Raw genomic sequence first — 20000 nt, forward strand, 5'->3', positions numbered from 1 at the left:
TTCTGTGCCCTTACAACCCTCAGTGCTTCTTCCAAGTGGTGTTCAGTGGAGTACTGATTCATCAGCTGAGGGAGGGGGCGGTAATCAGCAGGAGGTTTCCGTGCCTGTGCTTGACCTGATGCCATGAGACTTGATGGGGTCCGGAGTCAATGTTAAGGACTCGCAGGACCTCTCCCTCCCTGCTGTATATGTGTTACAAATTCCTCTGATACAGCTTCCTGACAAGGCAGAATTAACATAAAATCTGTGATCAATTGAGTTTATGGGGATTGCAGTCAGTGAGAGGGTGGCCCACCCTGTAATGATCAATCCACACAAAGCTCAGGAAAGACATCAGTGGTTGTGATGAATGGATCTGAGCAAGATTGGAAAGAGGCAGCACTGGAAGCAAGTCTCTCTCCCCGCAGCATTGAAACATTGCACATTCCCCATCTGACCTTTAATTCTACAAATTGCAGTTAATGCAGTGAGTCACCTCGCCCTTATATACCTCTGCTCCCATTTATCACAAAGAATCTGTGAAAGTTTGCATCCTTCAAACAGTGGGCAATATTCAATGAGGAATTGGGGGGTGGGGGTGAGTGGAGAGTGGGGGTGGGGGGTGGTGAGTGGAGGGTGGTGGGGGGGGTGTGGGGGTGATTGTTGGGGCTAACGGTGCATGCTAAATGCAGAGACAAAGGGGCATTTGTTCAGGACCCATGAGATCATCTACCCTAGAGACACTAAATTCATCTTCACGAAACACTGACCACTGCCAACTGAACACAACACTGGCCCTGTGTGCCCGTGGACCAGCTCCAGCTCTCAATGGCAAAGGCCGAGGAGCCTGGGCGGTTTGTGAGTCACGTCGTCTTTGTATCCATGAACTGCGCAGTCTGTCAATAGATGCACAATGGCAGGTTTCAACTTGTACAACATAAGTCAACTCTGAACAGCGAACTAAACAACAGCAGGCATGTGTGGCAGTCCCCAGTTCATTATGATGCTGGCAAACTGGCAGGAGGGTCAGTAACCAGAGGACACAGATTTAAGATCATTGGCAAAAGGACCAGAGGACAGACAAGAATCTCACAGCACGGAAGGAGGCCATTCGGCCCATCGTGCCTGTGCCGGCTCTTTGAAAGAGCTCTCCAATTAGTCCCCCTCCCCCCTGCTCGTGCCCCAGAGCCCTGCAAATTTTTTCCTTTTCAAGTATTTATCCAATTCCCTTTGATGGGAAAAAAAATTTCCTCCGCAGTGAGTTGTGATCTGGAACGCGCTGCCTGAAAGGGCGGTGGAAGCAGATTCAATAGCGACTTTCAGAAAAGGGGAATTGGATATTTCAAAGCACCAGGGGCCTAAATAACGAGTTCCCGAGCTGACTGGACCAGATCCCTCAAACAGAAGGCAATTGCTTTTGTAACCTATGGGGTTACAGTCTAAGGATAAGGGGTAAGCCATTTAGGACAGAAACGGAGGAATTTCTTCACCCAGAGAGTGGTGAACCTGTGGAATTCTCTACCACAGAAGGCAGTAGAGACCAATTCATTAAATATATTCAAGAAGGAATTGGATATATTTCTCAAGGCTAAAGGGATATGGGGAGAAAGCAGGGACAGGGTACTGAATTTGGATAATCAGCCATGATCGCATTGAATGGCGGAGCAGGCTCGAGGGGCCGAATGGCCTACTCCTGCTCCTATCTTCTATGTTTCTATGATCCCTTTACCCACCGTCCACCCCTCACCTCCGATATAAACTATCCCCAGTGGGAGGGGCGGGGGAAACCGGGTGAGCTCCCACAGCTCAGCGGGGAATCACACCAAGGTCACTTTCGGTGACCCTCTGTCTGGCGCACTCGGCCCTGGAGGAAGGGAAGCTGGGGTGTATCCTGACGAGGCGATAAGTAAACGCTAACCCCAGCCTGCGCCGGGCTCAGGCAGAACTACTTTAATTGGCCTCAGTACCCTTAACTAGCCAGGGAGAAATAGATTAAACATCAGCCAGGAATTCCACTCCTGGTTGGTATCCAGCGGCACTCGCTGAAAAATGCTTGAATATCCACTGAGGATTGGACCCAGCTGTGATGCCCTCTGCAGTTGGATAGTCCAGTGTGGGCTTCCACTTCGAGATACTGGAGGGCAGCAAGCAGCTATGGAACCGTTCTCCAGCCAGGAGCAATCACCTTCAGGGGCAAAGGCCGGGAATAATTGCCTCAGTTGAGCTCCATTCTAATCATTTCCTTCACCATCCCAGCCTGACTTCAGAGGAAGAGGGCAACAAGCTTGAGGGCAATCCCAATAAAACAAAGTGCTCGCAAGCAACACAAAAGACGCAGATCTCTTCACAGACGACAAAAAGTCAGATTACTGACCGACGCCATTGCCTCAGGGGGCAATTACTGGCAAAGCACTGGAGCATGAACTCAGCCCGATTGAGTGCAGGGCACCGATTATCTGGGCAACGTTGAGCTTGAAGGGCTGAAATTACTCAGAACCGTCAGTTCTCAGAGTGGTTTCACTTAATGTGCAGCATGAAATCCAGCCACCTCCCACTCCACAGCTTCCATAGCCGGAGAAAAATACATTGCTTTGATACCGCGAGCAAAAGATAAAAATCAAGAGACTCTGGCTGGCGGGAGCGGAAAGTCTCGTTTTGTAGATCAGCAGCCGAGAGTGAACGAAAGGCCACGGCCTTGGTTCAGACCCCCACCACCTTCCTGCATATCGGAGCCACAGCCGGGGACTTTAATCGCTGAACATCTACAAACAAAATCCCTTTCGCCAGGATTCACCATTAAACCTGGTCTCTGACCCTCTTACTACAGGAGTGTTGGGATGACGGAGCGACAAGGGAGATTTTCTGCCTCCCCAGAGCCTCATCCGCGTGTCTCTGTAGGGGAGGGGGAGTCACCGCAAGGGAGTGAGAAAAAGATGAATTGAGCTAACCTCCCGTCATCAGCTCGATGAGGGGCAGGTAGGGAAGTGTACACAGACAGACAGACAGACACACAGGGGAGTGCAAATTTGGAACGCACTCGCCCACCAGGCTGGATACTTGGGGTCAATTTGAGCTTTCATGACTGGAGATCGATGGATTTTTTTTTTTAGGTGAGGATGTCAAGGGATAGGGAGCCAAGATGGGTAAATGGTGTTCAGATACAGATCAGGCGTGATCTAATTGAATTGGGGAACAGGCTCGAGGGGTTGAATGGCCTCCTCCTGTTCCTATAGAGATCTGCTTGATTAGCTTTGGAGATCAGGGATTATTTATACAGATCCTTCCCTCTGGAGATTGAATGTGTGGGGAGAGTCCGTGATAGGGGAGAGTGTCCATGGGCTGTGGGAGGAGATTCAATGGGTGGGTAGAGTCTGTGATAGGGGAGAGTGTCCACAGGCTGTGCCTGTGACCAGCACAAACCTAGTGAATCAAGCGTCATTTTCTCTGTTTTATGTTCAAGATCTTTGCGACATTTCTAAAAGTCAGAAGCCAAAACAATCTGTGGTATATTGCTTTTAATTTGCTTTTTACAAAAACTTACAGGAGTTATCAAAGGTGGTTTACTGAAACCATGCTCTGTATGAATGACCTGCATCACCATACACTTTACAATTTAAGGAAACGGCAATTTGTCTGCCAAGCTGTTTAAAATGGTTACAGCAGAAAACCGCACAAAACACCAGCCACCATTAATATAAAGATCAATCAATCAGATAGACACTGCGTCAGTATATTAACCCCTTCTACACTGCCTCGCTTAAGCACACCCTGGGATCACTAACCTGGGGAAGACCTGTGGCCAGGGGCCGACTGCAAACCCAGATTACCTCCCCTCCCCCACCCACCCCCTTGCTGCTGGGATTCCCTCCATCGGCCTGCTGCTCAGTTTTATTAAAGTCCCGTGCTAACTCCCCACAATTACTCGACTGCCGGAATGAGACAGGGTCGGGGAAAGAGAGCGAGCGAGATTGGGGGGGGGGGGGGGGGGGGGAAAAGAGAGTGAGCGAGATGGGGGGGAGAAAGAGAGCGAGCGAGGGGGGGGGGGGGGAGGGGAAAGAGCGAGCGAGATGGGGGGGAAAAGAGAGCGAGCGAGATGGGGGGGGCGGGAAAAGAGAGCGAACGAGATGGGGAGGGCGGGAAAAGAGAGCGAACGAGATGGGGGAGCGGGGGGAAGAGAGCGAGCAAGCCGGGGGGGGGGGGGGGGGGCGGGTGGAGTGAGACAGAGAGCCCCCGACCCATTTTAAAAATGAAAACCGGCTGGGTTCATCTGCTAATTTTATGTTAATTTATTCAACAAGGAAACTCTCTGATAATCATTTATTGATTGTCACTCCCCAGGAGAATAATCCCGCCCGATTGCAGGCAGTGAAACATCAGCGAGGCTTGCGTAAATTAGAGTGAGAATGAAGGTTTACTTTAGTTGCTTTGAGCAGATCCCTTGTGGACTGGTAAGGAACAATTAAAAGCTCACCAGTCGCGAGCAACCAGCTGTCTCCACTGACACGCGCTCAGTTATTTGTGCTATCTAGAAACAGAGTTGAAACATTAAGTAAATGTGCCCCTAAATATTCTAAAACTAGAATGAAACTGGTTTAAACAAAAACCCTCCTTTGGTAAAATGCAGCTTTGAACAATGAGCTCAGAAAAGGGGTTTTCCAGGGAAAGATGAACTTTTCTATTTAAAATGTGAAGCCCGTGTTAGAGAAGCTGCTTAAACAGAACTAAAACCTTTAGACAGATTGGAGTTTGTTCGCCGAAATCATCTCCGACACCAAAAATTTCCTCAATTAGTCCCACGGCGAAATGTTTCGGATAATGCTTCCCGCATTGATGCGTGTTAGGCACTTCCACTCTCCGACATCCAAACCGCTGCCACACGCGCGCACACACATTCCGTTAAAAGCAGTCTTGCCGATCTCGCCTGAACCTCATCTGCAGTTCAAGGCTGCAGAGAGAAAAGATCAAAGTCACAATCGGAAGAGAAACAGCAGAACAAAGTCAGTCATTCGGAAAGAAACAAAATCGCGCCCATTAGTGACAATGCTCGGCTCCCGGCTATTTACTCATCACGCCAGTCATCTTCAGACTGAGCAGCAGAGTGCAAAGAAGCTTTCAACTGGAGAACATTGCAGCTGTTTATTGTGCAGGAGTAGCGCATCCCTCTCGCTTACTGCGCTTTCTAGTTTCCTCCCCCTCTATCCCTGAAAGCACCAACTCTTTCCGGGGTACAGGTTCTGAGGGGGGAGGGGGGGGGCGGGGGGCACCAACACCCACTGGTGTCTCACCACAACCTGGCGTTCTCCAAGTACGAGCCGAAGCTATTTGACAGAGAGCATCGCTGTCCTCATGCGGCATGGACAGAAGTCACCGCACAGCAATGGGAGAGCACGAACCCTGGCTGGTGCCTCCTTCCCCCGAAACACAGGGTCTTAGAGACAAACTGTATTGACCCTTGACTCAACACAGACCGGGGTAGAGAAGAATAGAGCTGGTTTCCAATAGTAGAGAGAATGTGTGTAGAGTGAGCTCAGTGGGCAGCACTCTCGCCTCGGAGTCAGATGGTCGTGGGTTCAAGTCCCACCCGCTCCACAGACTTGAGCTCATAATCCAGGCTGACACGCCCAGTGCACTGCTGAGGGAGTGCTGCACTGTCGGAGGTGCCATCTTTCAGATGAGACGCTAAACCGAGGCCCCATCTGCTCTCTCAGGTGGACGTAAAAGATCCCATGGCCACTATTCAAAAAGCAAGGGAATTCTCACTGGTGTTCTGGACAATATTTATCTCAGCCAACATTACTAACAGGTTATTTGGTCATTATTGCTGTTTGTGGGATCTTGCTGTGCGCAAATTGGCTGCCGTGTTTCCTACATTACAACAGACACACTTCAAAAGTGCTTCATGGCCGGTAAAGGGCTTTGGGACGTCCTGAGGTTGTGAAAGGCGCTATAGAAATGCAAGTCTTTCTATCTTCCTGGTGTTTAGCCTGTTGAGTGTAAGCTCCTGAATGTCATTCCCAACTGTGGGAAAATGCCACCATCACCAAGAAGATATTCAATCAAACGGAGAGGGTTTGAGTTTAGGAAACTCCAGTTACAGTAACCGGATTTCTGGTCCCACACAGGACACAACAAACGAGTCCTGCTTCAAGCCTGTTAATAGTTATTACTGAAAATTTACACTCTTTCAAAGGTTATAGAATCATAGAATGATACCACAGGAGGCCATTTGGCCCATCACGCCTGTGCCTGCTCTTTGAAAGGGATATTTAACCATGGTTGACATCTCGTGTTAGATTACACGGCCCTTGCAGATAGACATTGATGGTCCTGCGCAGTTCTGTATTTTATTGACGGACATGACTGAGGGTATTCCTTAGCACGGAGGTCAGCTTGGGCAGGGGGTGTCATGGAGCATTGGCTTGGAGCAGGGGGTGTTTAGGAGAGCTGTACACCATAACTATCACAAGTCTTGTGGTTGCTTAGGTGGGACAGGGGACACTGATGAAGTTTAAATTCCGGTTCCCATTAATTTGCAGATATCCCATGCTGCGGAAACCAATAAATCGATGTTTCAATTTGGGATTTAGCCAGCAATGAGGCAACAGCGCTAGGAACAGCCCTTTCCAAAACGCCAGGCCTTGGAATTTCAAACCGGGCAAACCAGCGAGCGAGAGATACAAGTGCAAATGGGGCGGAGTTGTCTGGCCTTTTAATGAAACAGATTGGCAGGGCTGGGGGCCGTATCTGGCCCATTGGCTGCTGCAGCTTTCTGGCCACAGACAGTACCCCCCTCCAGTCCACAGCTTGGCTCTTCCAAACTGTACATTGCCTGATCCCAACACAAAGGTACAGAAACTCCTGCCGCTCATCAACATGCCTCGCTGCCCTCCCCACGCCACCTCCCTCACACACAGCAGGCAGAACATAGACTTATAGAGCAATACAGCACTGGAAGAGGCCAGTCGGCCCATTGCGCCTGCGCCGGCTATTTGAAAGAGCAATCCAAATCAGTCCCACTCCTGTGAATGTGGACAACTTGGTGCCAAAGTGTGGAGGGTTGACATTTTGCCAGATCTCCAGCAGGACCTGTCCGTACCTTGCAGAATGACAGGTGTGAAGCCTAGGTTCTGTACGAGTTCATGTCATCTTCCGCCACGAACATACGTCCTTCCATTGGGTACGGCCCATCAAACTCGCCATCATTGATCAGAATGTGGTCCGAGTCCAGCTCACCCCCCGGGTTGCCATAATTGCCGTACTGGATGGTGGGTTCTACCTCAGCCGACAGAGAAAAAAATACTTTTCAATTAAGGCTTGTGTTAAAAAGTGCAAACAAATCAGAATCCATCACAGCTTAGGGAGCCACACCAACAACCGTTAACTTGAGGAACCTCACCTCCCTCCCATTCAGAAGAATCCTGTGACTGCCTCCAACATGTCCCAGGGTCGTTCAATCTCCAGCTTTTTACAAACTAACACGTTGCTAAAAACTCTTGTCCCAGAACCACCTCCAGTCCAGTAGGCTGGACACAGAGTGGTTGGCAGGTTGAGTCCAAGTACCAAATTCCCACAGAGTCCATGTGGCCCCAAGAGGATTGCTGCTGTGGGGGAGGGGCAATCTACACAATTTAACCCCCCGCCCCCAAAGAGCGGGTCACACTGCGCGTGCGCTTGTAGTGTCACACTTACCATCCTGGTAACCATCTGCAGCCATCAATCGCTCAGCCTAGTGAGGGTAAAGAACAAAGTGTTAGAGGAATGCCTCCTCGCCAACTCCCCTCGCCCCTCCGCTCCCCTCCACCCTGCCCGCTCCCCTCGCCCCCCTCCATCCTGCCCGCTCCCCTTGCCTTCTCCGCTCGCCCCCTCCACCCTGCCCTCTCCCCTTCCCACCCACTCATCTCGCCCCTCCCCCCCTCCTCACCCCCCCCACCGCCCCATTCACCCCGTCCGCCCGCCCTTGCCCCGCCCGGCCCTCTCTGCTCCCCGAGGATGACTTGCTTCCACACTAAAAATGAGTTCTCAGGTGACTGATGAGTCCAATGCAGGACCTACAGTCTCTGTCACAGGTGGGGCAGACGGTGGTTGAAAGGACGGGTGGGTGGGGTGCTTGGATTGACGTGCGCTCCTTCCGCTGTTTATACAGAGTGCTGCACTGTCAGAGGTGCCGTCTTTCAGATGAGACGTTAAACCGAGGCCACGTCTGCTCTCTCAGGTGGAGGTAAAAGGTCACATGGCACAATTTTGAAGAAGAGCGGGGGAGTTCTCCCCGGTGTCCTGGGTAATATTTATCCCTCAACCAACATCACAAACAGATTATCTGGTCAGTATCACATTGCTGTTTGTGGGATCTTGCAGTGCGCAAAATATCTGCCATGTTTCCTACATTACAACAGTGACTACACTGCAAAAAGTACTGCACTGGCTGTAAAGCTTTTTTTGGGAGGTTGTGAAAGGCACTACATAAATGCAAGTTCTTTCTTTCAAATGAGCGCGTGCGATCAGCAAGGTATTGCCAGCCTGGTTCCTCCTCTCGGGGAGGGGTACACACCTTCCACCCCCACCACGACCACGATACTAAGCCACAGACAGAAGCAACACCCCAGGTTCAAGTCTTGGTCTGTGTGGAGTTAGCGGGTCTCAGCCAGGGAGCTGATGAGATGTTACAATTAGCCCCAGGGCAGTGAAGCACAGCAGGGGTTCTTGCTACTGAGCCCTGCTGGGAAGGAGAGCAGAGGGGATCGGACTGCGCTCAACACATACTGTGACACTCACCAACTCAGCTCATGCAGGAAGAATGGCCATTTGGACATAGCCACCCAGAGTTGGTGGCTTCAAGAACAGAAACAGAATCAGACACCACAGAAGGAGGCCATTCGGCCCATCGTGCCTGTGCCGGCTCTTTGAACGAGCTCTCCAATTAGTCCCACTCCCCGCTCTTTCCCCATAGCCCTGCAAATGTTTCCCCTTTGTTTGGAAAGATTGGATCGGCTGGGGTTATTTTCTTTGGAACAGAGGAGGCTGAGGGGAGACTTGATTGAGGTGTATAAAATTATGAAGGGCCTGGATAGAATGGATAGGAAGGACCTATTTCCCTTAGCAGAGAGGTCAATAACCAGGGGGCAGAGATTTAAAGTAATTGGTAGAAGGATTAGAGAGGAGCTGAGAATTTTTTTCACCCAGAGGGTGGTGGGGGTCTGGAACTCACTGCCTGAAAAGGGTGGTCGAGGCAGAAACCCTCATCGCATTTAAAAAGTACTTGGATATGCACTTGAAGTGCCGTAACCGACAGGGCTACGGACCGAGAGCTGGGACACGATGGGCCGAATGGTCTCCTTCTGTGCCATAAACTTCTATGATTCTATTTATCCAATTTCCTTTTGAAAGTTACTATTGAATCTGCTCCCACCGCCCTTTCAGGCAGCACATTCCAGATCACAACAACTCGCTGCCGCTTACCAATAATCGGAGTCCTCTGGTTACCAAACCCTCCTGCCAGTGGAAACTATCCACTGGCAGAGCTCATTATAATATTGAACAGGGCCTGAGAGGGTCGATGCAGGGAGGAGGTTTCCCCTGGCTGGAGAGTCTGGAACCAGGGGTCACAGTCTCAGAATAAGGGGTCGGCTATTTAGGACTGAGATGAGGAGAAATTTCTTCACTCAGAGGGTGGTGAATCTTTGGAATTCTCTGCCCCAGAGGGCTGTGGAGGCTCAGTCGTTGAGTATATTCAAGACAGAGATTGATAGATTTTTGAATATTAAAGGAATCAAGGGATGTGGGGATAGTGCAGGAAAGTGGAGTTGAGGTAGAAGATCAGCCATGGTCTCATTGAATGGCGGAGCAGGCTCAAAGTGCCGAATGGCCGACTCCTGCTCCTAGTTATGTTCTTATTTCTTATGATCACCTCTATTAAATCTCCCCTAAACCTTTGCTGCTCTAAGGAGAACAATCCCAGCTTCTCCAATCTATCCACATAACTGAAGTCCCTCATCCCTGATAACATTCTAGTAAATCTCCTCTCCACCCTCTCCAAGGCCTGGCCATCCTTCCTAAAGTGTGGTGCCCAGAATTGGACACAATACTCCAGCTGAAGCCTAACCAGTGATTATGAAGGAATAGCATCACTCCCTTGTTTTTGGAATCTATGCCCCTATTTATAAAGCCAAGGATCCTGTAGGCTCATCAACAACCATCTCAACTTGGCCTGCCACCTTCAAAAGACTTTTAAAAAATTAGTTCCTGGGATGTGGGCATCGCTGCAAGGCCAGCATTTATTGCCCATCCCTAATTGCCCTCGAGAAGGTGGTGGTGAGCCGCCTTCTTGAGCCGCTGCAGTCCGTGTGGTGAAGGTGCTCCCACAGTGCTGTTAGGGAGGAGTTCCAGGATTTTGACCCAGCGACGATGAAGGAACAGCCGATATATTCCTAAGTCAGGATGGTATGTGACTTGGAGGGGAACTTGGAGGTGGTGGTGTTCCCATGCACCTGCTGCCCTTGTCCTTCCAGCTGGTGGAGGTCACGGGTTTGGGAGGTGCTGCCGAAGAAGCCTTGGTGAGTTGCTGCAGTGCATCTTGTAGATGGTACACACTGCAGCCACGGTGCGCCGGTGGTGGAGGGAGTGAATGTTTAAGGGGGTGGATGGGGTGCCAATCAAGTGGGCTGCTTTGTCCCGGATGGTGTCGAGCTTCGAGTGCTGTTGGAGCTGCACTCATCCAGGCAAGTGGAGAGTATTCCATCACACTCCTGACTTGTGCCTTGTAGATGTTTCTAGTCAATTGTGACCCCCAGGATGTTGATGGTGGGGGATTCGGCGACGGTAATGCCGTTAACTGTCAAGAGGCGATGTTTAGACGCTTGCTTATTGGAGATAGTCATTGCCTGGCACTTGTGTGGCGTGAATGTTACCTGCCACTTATCAGCCCAAGCCTGAATGTCGTCCAGGTCTTGCTGCATGCGGGCATGGACTGCTTCATTATCTGAGGAGTTGCGAATGGCACTGAACACTCTGCAGTCATCAGCGAACCTCCCCATTTCTGACCTTATGATGAAGGGAAGGTCATTGATGAAGCAGCTGAAGATGGTTAGGCCTAGGACACTGCCCTGGGGAACTCCTGCAGCGATGTCCTAGGGCTGAGATGATTGACCTGCAACCACCACAACCATCTTCCTTTGTGCTAGGTATGACTCCAGCCAGTGGAGTGTTTTCCCCCCCGATTCCCATTGACTTCAGTTTTACTGGGGCTCCTTGATGCCGCACTCAGTCAAATGCTGCCTTGATGTCAAGGGCAGTCACTCATAAGAACATAAGAAATAGGAGCAGGAGTAGGCCAATCGGCCCCTCGAGCCTGCTCCGCCATTCAATAAGATCATGGCTGATCTGATCCTAACCGCCAATCCACTATCACAGAACCATCTCCTGAATCTAACAGAATTAGACACACGAAATAGGAGCAGGATCAGGCTACACGGCCCCTGGGCCCGCTCCGCTACCCACAGGGCCATGACCGATCTGAACCTAGACTCATGTCCAAATTCCTGCCCACTCCCCGTAACCCTTAATTCCCTTCACTTCTAGGAAACTGTCTATTTCTGTTTTAAATTTATGTAATGATGTAGCTTCTACAGCTTTTTGGGGCAGCATATTCTATGGACCTACCACCCTCTGAGTGAAGTAGTTCCTCCTCATCTCAGTTTTGAAAGAGCAGCCCCTTATTCTAAGACTATGCCCCCTAGTTCTATTTTTACCCATCACCGGGAACATCTTCCCTGCATCCACCCGATCCAACCCCTTCACAATCTTATGTGTTTCAATAAGATCGCCTCTCATTCTTCTGAACTCCAATGAGTAGAGTCCCAATCTACTCAACCTCTCCTCATATGTCCATCCCCTCATCCCCGGGATTAACCGAGTGAACCTTCTTTGTACTGACTCGAGAGCAAGTATGTCCTTTCTTAAGTATGGACACCAAAACTGCACGCAGTATTCCAGGTGCGGTCTCACCAATACCTTGTACAACTGAAGCAATACCTCCCTATTTTTATATTCTATCCCCCTAGCAATGAAAGCCAACATTCCATTGGCCTTCTTAATCACTTGCTGCACCTGCATACTAACCTTTTGAGTTTCGTGCACCAGGACCCCCAGATCCCTTTGTACTTCAATACTTTCCAGTTTCTTGCCATTAAGATAATAACTTGCTCTACGATTTTTCCTGCCAAAGTGCATAACCTCACACTTTCCAGTATTGTATTCCATCTGCCAAATCTCTGCCCACTTACTTAGCCTGTCGATGTCCCCTTGCAGGTTTTTCATGTCCTCCTCACTCACTACTTTCCCTCCCATCTTAGTATCATCTGCAAACTTTGATATGTTACACTCGGTCCCCTCCTCCAAATCGTTAATATAGATTGTAAAAAGTTGGGGACCCAGCACTGACCCCTGCGGAACACCACTAGTTACTGATTGCCAGTCTGAGAATGAACCATTTATCCCAACTCTCTGCCTTCTGTTAGATAGCCAATCCTCTATCCATGCCAGAATATTACCCCCAATCCCGTGATTTTTTATCTTAAGCAATAATCTTTTGTGTGGCACCTTGTCAAATGCCTTTTGGAAGTCTAAATACACTACGTCCACTGGTTCCCCTTTATCCACCCTATATGTTACTTCCTCGAAGAACTCCAGCAAATTTGTCAAACATGACTGCCCCTTCATAAAACCATGCTGACTTTGCCCTATTAAATTATGATTATCCAAATGTCCTGTTACTGTCTCCTTAATAAATGGACTCCAAAATTTTACCTACCACAGATGTTAGGCTAACCGATCTATAGTTTCCAGCCTTCTGTCTACTGCCCTTTTTAAATAAGGGTGTTACATTAGCAGTTTTCCAGTCTGCCAGGACCTTTGCCGAGTCCAGGGAGTTTTGGAAAATTACCAATGCATCCACAATCCCTACTGCCACTTCCCTCAAGACCCTAGGATGTAAGCCATCAGGTTCAGGTGATTTATCCGCCTTGAGTCCCATTATTTTACCGAGTACCACTTCCTTAGTGATTTTGATTGTGTTTAGCTCCTCCCCCCCATAGCCCCCTGTTTGTCCAGTGTTGGGATATTCTTAGTGTCTTCTACTGTAAAGACTGATGTAAAATATTCAGTGTTTTTGCCATCTCCATATTTCCCACCATTAATTTCCCGGTCTCATCCTCTAAGGGACCAACATTTACTTTAGCCACCCTTTTTCTTTTTATATAACTATAAAAACTCTTACTATCTGTTTTTATATTTTTTGCCAATTTTCTTTCATAATCTATCTTCCCTTTCTTAATCAATCTTTTTGTTATTTTTTGCTGTCTTTTAAAGACTTCCCAATCCTCTATCCTCCCACTAGATTTGGCTACCTTATATGCCCTTGTTTTTAGTCGAATACTATCCTTAATTTCTTTACTTAGCCACGGATGGCTGTCTTTTCTTTTACACCCTTTTCTTCTCAGTGGAATATATTTTTTTTGGAAGTTGTAAAATAACTCCTTAAATGTACACCACTGATCATGTATCGTCTTACCCTTTAATCTATTTTCCCAATCCACTCTACTCAATTCCGCTCTCATACCTTCATAGTCTCCTTTATTCAAGCTTAGCACGCTTGTTTGAGATCCAACCTTCTCACCCTCTAATTGAATATGGAATTCAACCATGTTATGGTCACTCATTCCAAGGGGATCCTTTACTAGGACATTTTCAATTAATCCCGTCTCGTTACACAGGACCAGATCTAAGGTTGCTTGCCCCCTGGTCGGTTCAGTTACATACTGCTCAAGAAACCCATCCCTAATACACTCAATGAACTCATCCTCTCACCTCACTGCTCGTTTACGTACACCCCCAGGGGTCTCTGATTCTGTACCCTCTTTAAAATTGTACCATTTAGTTTATATTGCCTCTCTTCATTCTTCCTACCAAAATGTATCACTTCACACTTCTCTAAATTTCACCTGTCGTGTGTCTGCCCATTTCCCCAGTCTGTCTGTGTCCTCCTGAAGTCTGTTACTATCCTCCTCATTGTTTACTACATTTCCGAGCTTTGTGTCATCTGTAAACTTTGAAATTTTGCCCTGTATACCCAATCCAAGTCATTAATATATCAAAAAGAGCAGTGATCCTAATACCAACCCCTGGGGGACACCATTGTACACTTCCCTCCAGATCTGAAAAACAGCCGCTCACCACTGCTCTCGGCTTTCTGTCCCTTTAATCCCATGGGCTTCAATCTTGCTAACGTGTATTATATGGCCTCAGAGTGCGCACCCTGCACGCGCCGTCGCGAGGACATACCGCATCCCAGGCATCTGGGTCATTCCTGAAGAGCGAGCTGGTCAATTCAACAGACAACCGCTTCCGGTAATCCTGAGGTTTGTCTTCCGATATCCGGAACAGCACTGCAGCAGCATAGGTGGCTACGGAGCAGAGAGAAAAGGTCAACAAGTCAGCTGACCAGCGTTCGCAGGAGGGCAATCTGAAACCCACAGCGAGGGGTCACGGGATCAGAGTTTACAGCACAGAAACAGGCCATTCAGCACAACCGTTCCACTCAAACCTCCTCCCACGCCTCTTCATCTCACCCACTCAGTATAACCTTCGATTCCTTGTTCCCTCTTGTGCTTATCCAAGCGTTCGAGGTTCAGGTGGGACCCTTATCCAGAACACAGCCGGATTTTCGGTTTCAGAAACTCACTGTCCTGTCTGACTCTGGCATTTTCTGGTTATTTTAAGGAGTTTTTTTTAATATAAAGTACTTGCACAACGGGCAGTCTGACCCTGACCCTCTCGTCACGTGACGTGATGTGACCTTTCCGAGCTGATCAGCAGGGGGAGGGGCCCTGGCTGAATTGTTTTCTGCCCACAGGCACTGGGATCAATTGTAGCCCCTCATTACTCCCCACACCACCCCCCGCCACTTCACCTCACTCTTTCCACCCCCCACTTCACCCATCCCCCCCTTCACCTCACCCCTCCTCCCCCCACTTCCTCACTCCTCCCCCCTCCCCCCACATCCTCCCCCCTCCCCCCACTTCCTCCCTCCCCCCCTTCACCTCACCCCTCCTCCCCACACCACCTCACTCCTCCCCCCCTCCCCCCACTTCCTCACTCCTCCCCCCACTTCCTCACTCCTCCCCCTCCCCCCACTTGCCCCCCCCTCCCCCCACTTCCTCCCCCCACTTCCTCCCCCCCCCTCCCCCCACTTCCTCACTCCTCCCCCCTCCCCCCACTTCCTCACTCCTCCCCCCACTTCCTCACTCCTCCCCCCTCCCCCCCACTTCCTCCCCCCACTTCCTCCCCCCTCCCCCCACTTCCTCACTCCTCCCCCCTCCCCCCACTTCCTCACTCCTCCCCCCACTTCCTCACTCCTCCCCCCACTTCCTCACTCCTCCCCCTCCCCCCACTTCCTCCCCCCTCCCCCCTCCCTCACTCCTCCCCCCTCCCTCACTCCTCCCCCCTCCCTCACTCCTCCCCCCTCCCTCACTCCTCCCCCCTCCCTCACTCCTCCCCCCTCCCTCACTCCTCCCCCCTCCCTCACTCCTCCCCCCTCCCTCACTCCTCCCCCCACCACTCCCCCCCCTCTTCCCTCCCCCCTCTTCTTCACTCCTCCCCCCACTTCCTCACTCCTCCCCTCCCCCACTTCCTCACTCCTGCCCCCTCCCCCCACTTCCTCACTCCTGCCCCTCCCCCCACTTCCTCACTCCTCCCCCACTCCTCCCCCCTCCCTCACTCCTCCCCCCACCACTCCCCCCCCTCTTCCCTCCCCCCTCTTCTTCACTCCTCCCCCCACTTCCTCACTCCTCCCCTCCCCCACTTCCTCACTCCTGCCCCCTCCCCCCACTTACCCACTCCTCCCCCTCCCCCTCACTCCTCCCCCTCCCCCTCACTCCTCCCCCTCACTCCTCCCCCTCACTCCTCCCCCCTCCCCCTCCCCCTCCCCCTCACTCCTCCCCCCTCACTCCTCCCCCCTCCCCCCTTCCCCCCTCACTCCTCCCCCTCCCCCCTCCCTCTCCCCCTCCACTCCTCCCCCTCACTCACTCCTCCCCCCTCCCCCCTCCTCCCCCCTCTCCCTCACTCCTCCCCCCTCCCCCCTCCTCCCCCCTCTCCCTCACTCCTCCCCCCTCTCCCTCACTCCTCCCCCCGCTTCCTCCCCCCCTTTACCTCCCCCCTCCCCCCCTTTACCTCACTCCTTCCACCCCCACCCACCCCCCGCTCACCGAGGCCCTGGCAGACCGCCCGAACAGAACCCCCTTCACACCCTGGGGGTGACAGTGGGTGTCACGCAGACTATGCCCATCACTTACCGATGCCCTCGTTCATGGAGTGCAACATCTCAGTGAGGGGCGCTGTGGCCCCCTCCTGGTCGACCAGCTCCGCTGCTTCCCGATCCTGTGCGAGTTCACACAGGACCCCAGCAGCAACACGCTGGATATTTTCCACTGGAGAGTACAGGAGCTGAGGGACAAGAACACACAGCAGAGTTACCAGAATATGTGGCAAAAAAATATATAAACTTCCTTATTGCAAGATAAAGGTTTAACACTTTCAAAGATATTTTATTCCCTTGACAAAGTCCCTTCACCTCTCTCCTGACTTCCTAGCTGGGAAACAGTTTCACACACAATCCAGTCACTCCAACACCTTGCGGCCATTCAGCGTGTGTCTAAAGAGTGGCCGTCAGCAGGTTGTTTGACTGTGGGGTGGAGCCCAATCCTGCCCTCTCCGGCTACCCACACCCAGCTTCCAGTGGGATTCTGATAACTATTCGCAACCATAGAAATTTACAGCACAGATTTTGAGAGAGTGACTTGCCTAATTCCGAAACTAGAGTCTGAAGCTTAAATAAAGTCAATTACGTAGGCTATGAGGGGCGAGTTGACTAAGGTAGATTGGAAAAATAGATTAAAAAGGTATGGCAGCAGATAAGCAGTGGCGAGCATTTAAAGAAATATTTCATAATTCTCAACAAAAATACATTCCATTGAGAAACAAAAACGCCACGGGAAAAGTGATCCAACTGTGGCTAACTAAAGAAGTTAAGGATAGCATTAGATTGAAAGAAGAAGCTTATAATGTTGCGAAGAATAATAGTAAGCCTGAGGATTGGGAGAGTTTCAGAAACCAGCAAAGGTTGACCAAAAAATTGATAAAAACAGAAAAAATAGAATGAGAGAAAATTAGCAAGAAATATAAAAGCAGGTTGTAAGAGTTTCTACAAGTACGTAAAAAGGAAAAGAGTAGCAAAAGTAAACGTTGGTCCCTTAGAGGCTGAAACAGGAGAAATTATGGGGAATAAGGAAATGGCAGAAACGTTCAACAAATATTTTGTATCTGTCTTCACAGTAAAAGACACAAAAAGCGTACCAAAAATGGTGGGGAACCAAGGGTCCTATGAGGGTGAGGAACTTAACGTAATTAATATAAGTAGAGAAAAAGCACTAGAGAAACTAATGGGACTAAAAGCCGACAACTCCCCTGGACCTGACGGCCTACATCCTAGGGTTCTAAAAGAGGTGGCTGAAGAGATAGTGGATGCATTGGTTTTGATCTTCCAAAATTCCCTAGATTCTAGAACGGTCCTAGTGGATTGGAAGGTCGCAAATGTAACACCGCTATTCAAGAAAGGAGGGAGAGAGAAAACAGGGAACTACAGGCCAGTTAGCCTGACATCAGTCGTCAGGAAAATGCTGGAATCCATTGTTAAGGAAGTGATATCAGGGCACTTAGAAAACCATAACCTGATTAGGCGGAGTCAACATGGTTTTATGAAAGGGAAATCGTGTTTGACAAATTCGTTTTTTTTGAGGATGTAACTAGCAGGGTAGATTAAAGGAGAACCAGTGGATGTAGTATATTTGGATTTCCAAAAGGCATTCGATAAGGTGCCACATAAAAGGTTGTTAAGCAAGATTAGGGCTCACAGGATTGGGGGTAATACAGTAGCATGGATAGAGGATTGGTTAACAGACAGAAAACAGAGAGCAGGGATAAACAGATCTTTTTCAGGTTGGCAGGCTGTAACCTCAGCTATTTACAATCTATATTAATAACCTACATGAAGGGACCGAGTGTAATGTATCCAAGTTTGCTGATGATACAAAGCTAGGTGGGACAGTAAGCTGTGAGGAGAACACAGAGTCTGCAAAGGGATATAGATAGACTGAGTGAGTGGGCAGTAAGGTGGCAGATGGAGTATAATGTGGGGAAATGTGAGGTTATTCACTTTGGTAGAAAGAATAGAAAAACAGAAACTTTTTTAAAATGGTGAGAAACGTTCAAATATTTCAGAGAGATTTGTGTGTCATCGTGCAAGAAACACAGAAAGCTAGCATGCAGGTACAGCAAGCAATAAGGAAGGCAAATGGCATGTTGGCCTTTATTGCAGGGGGTTGGAGTATAAGAGTAAGGAAGTCTTGCTACAATTGTACAGGGCCTTGGTGAGACCACACCTGGAGTACTGGGCACAGTTTTGGTCTCCTTATCTAAGGAAGGATATACTTGCCTTGGAGGCGGAGCAACAAAGGTTCACTAGATTGATTCCTGGGATGAGAGGGCTGTCCTATGAGGAGAGATTGTGTAGAATGGGCCGATACTCTCTGGAGTTTAGAAGAATGAGAGGTGATCTCATTGAAACATACAAGATTCTGAGGGGGATTGACAGGGTAGATGCTGAGAGGTTGTTTCCCCAGGCTGGAGTGTCTAGAACTAGGGGGCATAGTCTCAGGATAAGGGGTCGGCCATTTAAGACCGAGATGATGAGGAATTTCTTCACTGAGGGTTGTGAATCTTTGGAATTCTCTGCCCCAGAGGGCTGTGGATGCTGAGTCTTTGAGTGTATTCAAGGCTGAGATCGATAGATTTTTGGACTCTAGGGGAATCGAGGGGTATGGAGATCGGGCGGGAAAGTGGAGTTGAGGTCGATGATCAGCCATGATCTCATTGAATGGCGGAGCAGGCTCGAGGGGCCATATGGCTGACTCCTGCTCCTATTTCTGTTATGTTCTTAGAAAGAGGCCATTCGGCCCATCGCGCCAGTGCCGGCTGAAAAAAGAGCTCTCCAGCCGAATCCCACTTCCCAGCTCTTGGTCCGTAGCCCTGTAGGTTACGGCACTTCAAGTGCATATCCAAATTATTTTTGAATGTGATGAGGTTTTCTGCCTCGAACACCCTTTCAGGCAGTGAGTTCCAGACCCCCCACCACCCTCTGGGTGAAATAAAGTTCTCCTCAACTCCCCTCTAATCCTATCAATTATTTTAAATCTATGCCCCCTGGTTATTGACCCCTCTGCCAAGAGAACTAGGTCCTTCCTATCCACTCTATCCAGGCCCCTCATAGGTGTAAGGAAAGGGTTAACCAAACTGTCCTGACGTCCACTAATGTTGCACTGTTATTGTGCTAATGTTAACCATTGCCTGTTCAGCAGCGAAGTCTAAGTCAGTGTAAAGTGTCACTGGGCTCGTGAGCCAGGGCGGACTTGCAGCAATGGTCATTTTAAGGATGAAGTAACAAGAGGTTTAATTAAAGACTGCCACTGAATCACTTAATAACCACGTGGGGAAAGAGTTTGTTCTGGATATACATTGCACAGTTTCTGCAGAAGCAGGAGATTGACTAGTACGGAGAGGCAACTGAGTCAAAGACAGACTTATAATCAAAGTTTCACTTGGTAGAATAATTAGGTGACAAGAGTGAAACCATCAATAAGATAAAGTAGGGGAGTTATACTGGCCTATGGAAAAATAACTCGTTAAGTAAGGAAAACTGAAAAGTTATTGATAAGCAATAAGTCAATTAAATTCTCCTTGGAGTTGTATTTTAACTTTTAATCATGGAAAGCAGAATTGTGCGATTGTCACGTGGCAGGGTCGAGAGCAATGTGCAGTCTCTGACTAGACTTCCAAAGTGGCTGTAAAGCGTTTTGAGATGTCATGAAGTGAAAGGCGCTATAGAAATGCAAGTTCTTTCTTTCAGGCACTTTCCG

At 49.5% G+C, this 20000-nt stretch overlaps 1 protein-coding gene across 1 annotated transcript in view; it reads right to left on the reverse strand.

Annotated features, from left to right (window-relative positions):
- Window positions 1–3479: 3479 nt before the first annotated feature.
- LOC147100973 (junction plakoglobin-like) overlaps window positions 3480–20000 on the reverse strand; it is a 92358-nt gene continuing 75837 nt past the window's right edge. Inside the window, 5 exon segments of the mRNA XM_085966010.1 lie at window positions 3480–4924; window positions 7076–7251; window positions 7669–7705; window positions 14314–14435; window positions 16323–16473. Coding sequence (XP_085822136.1) covers window positions 7100–7251; window positions 7669–7705; window positions 14314–14435; window positions 16323–16473 — 462 coding nt within the window. The 3' untranslated portion in view covers window positions 3480–4924; window positions 7076–7099.

This window comes from Somniosus microcephalus, chromosome 24 (genome assembly GCF_052327205.1).
Source record: "Somniosus microcephalus isolate GS21.2 chromosome 24, FLI_Smic_1.0, whole genome shotgun sequence".
Lineage (NCBI taxonomy): Eukaryota > Metazoa > Chordata > Chondrichthyes > Squaliformes > Somniosidae > Somniosus > Somniosus microcephalus.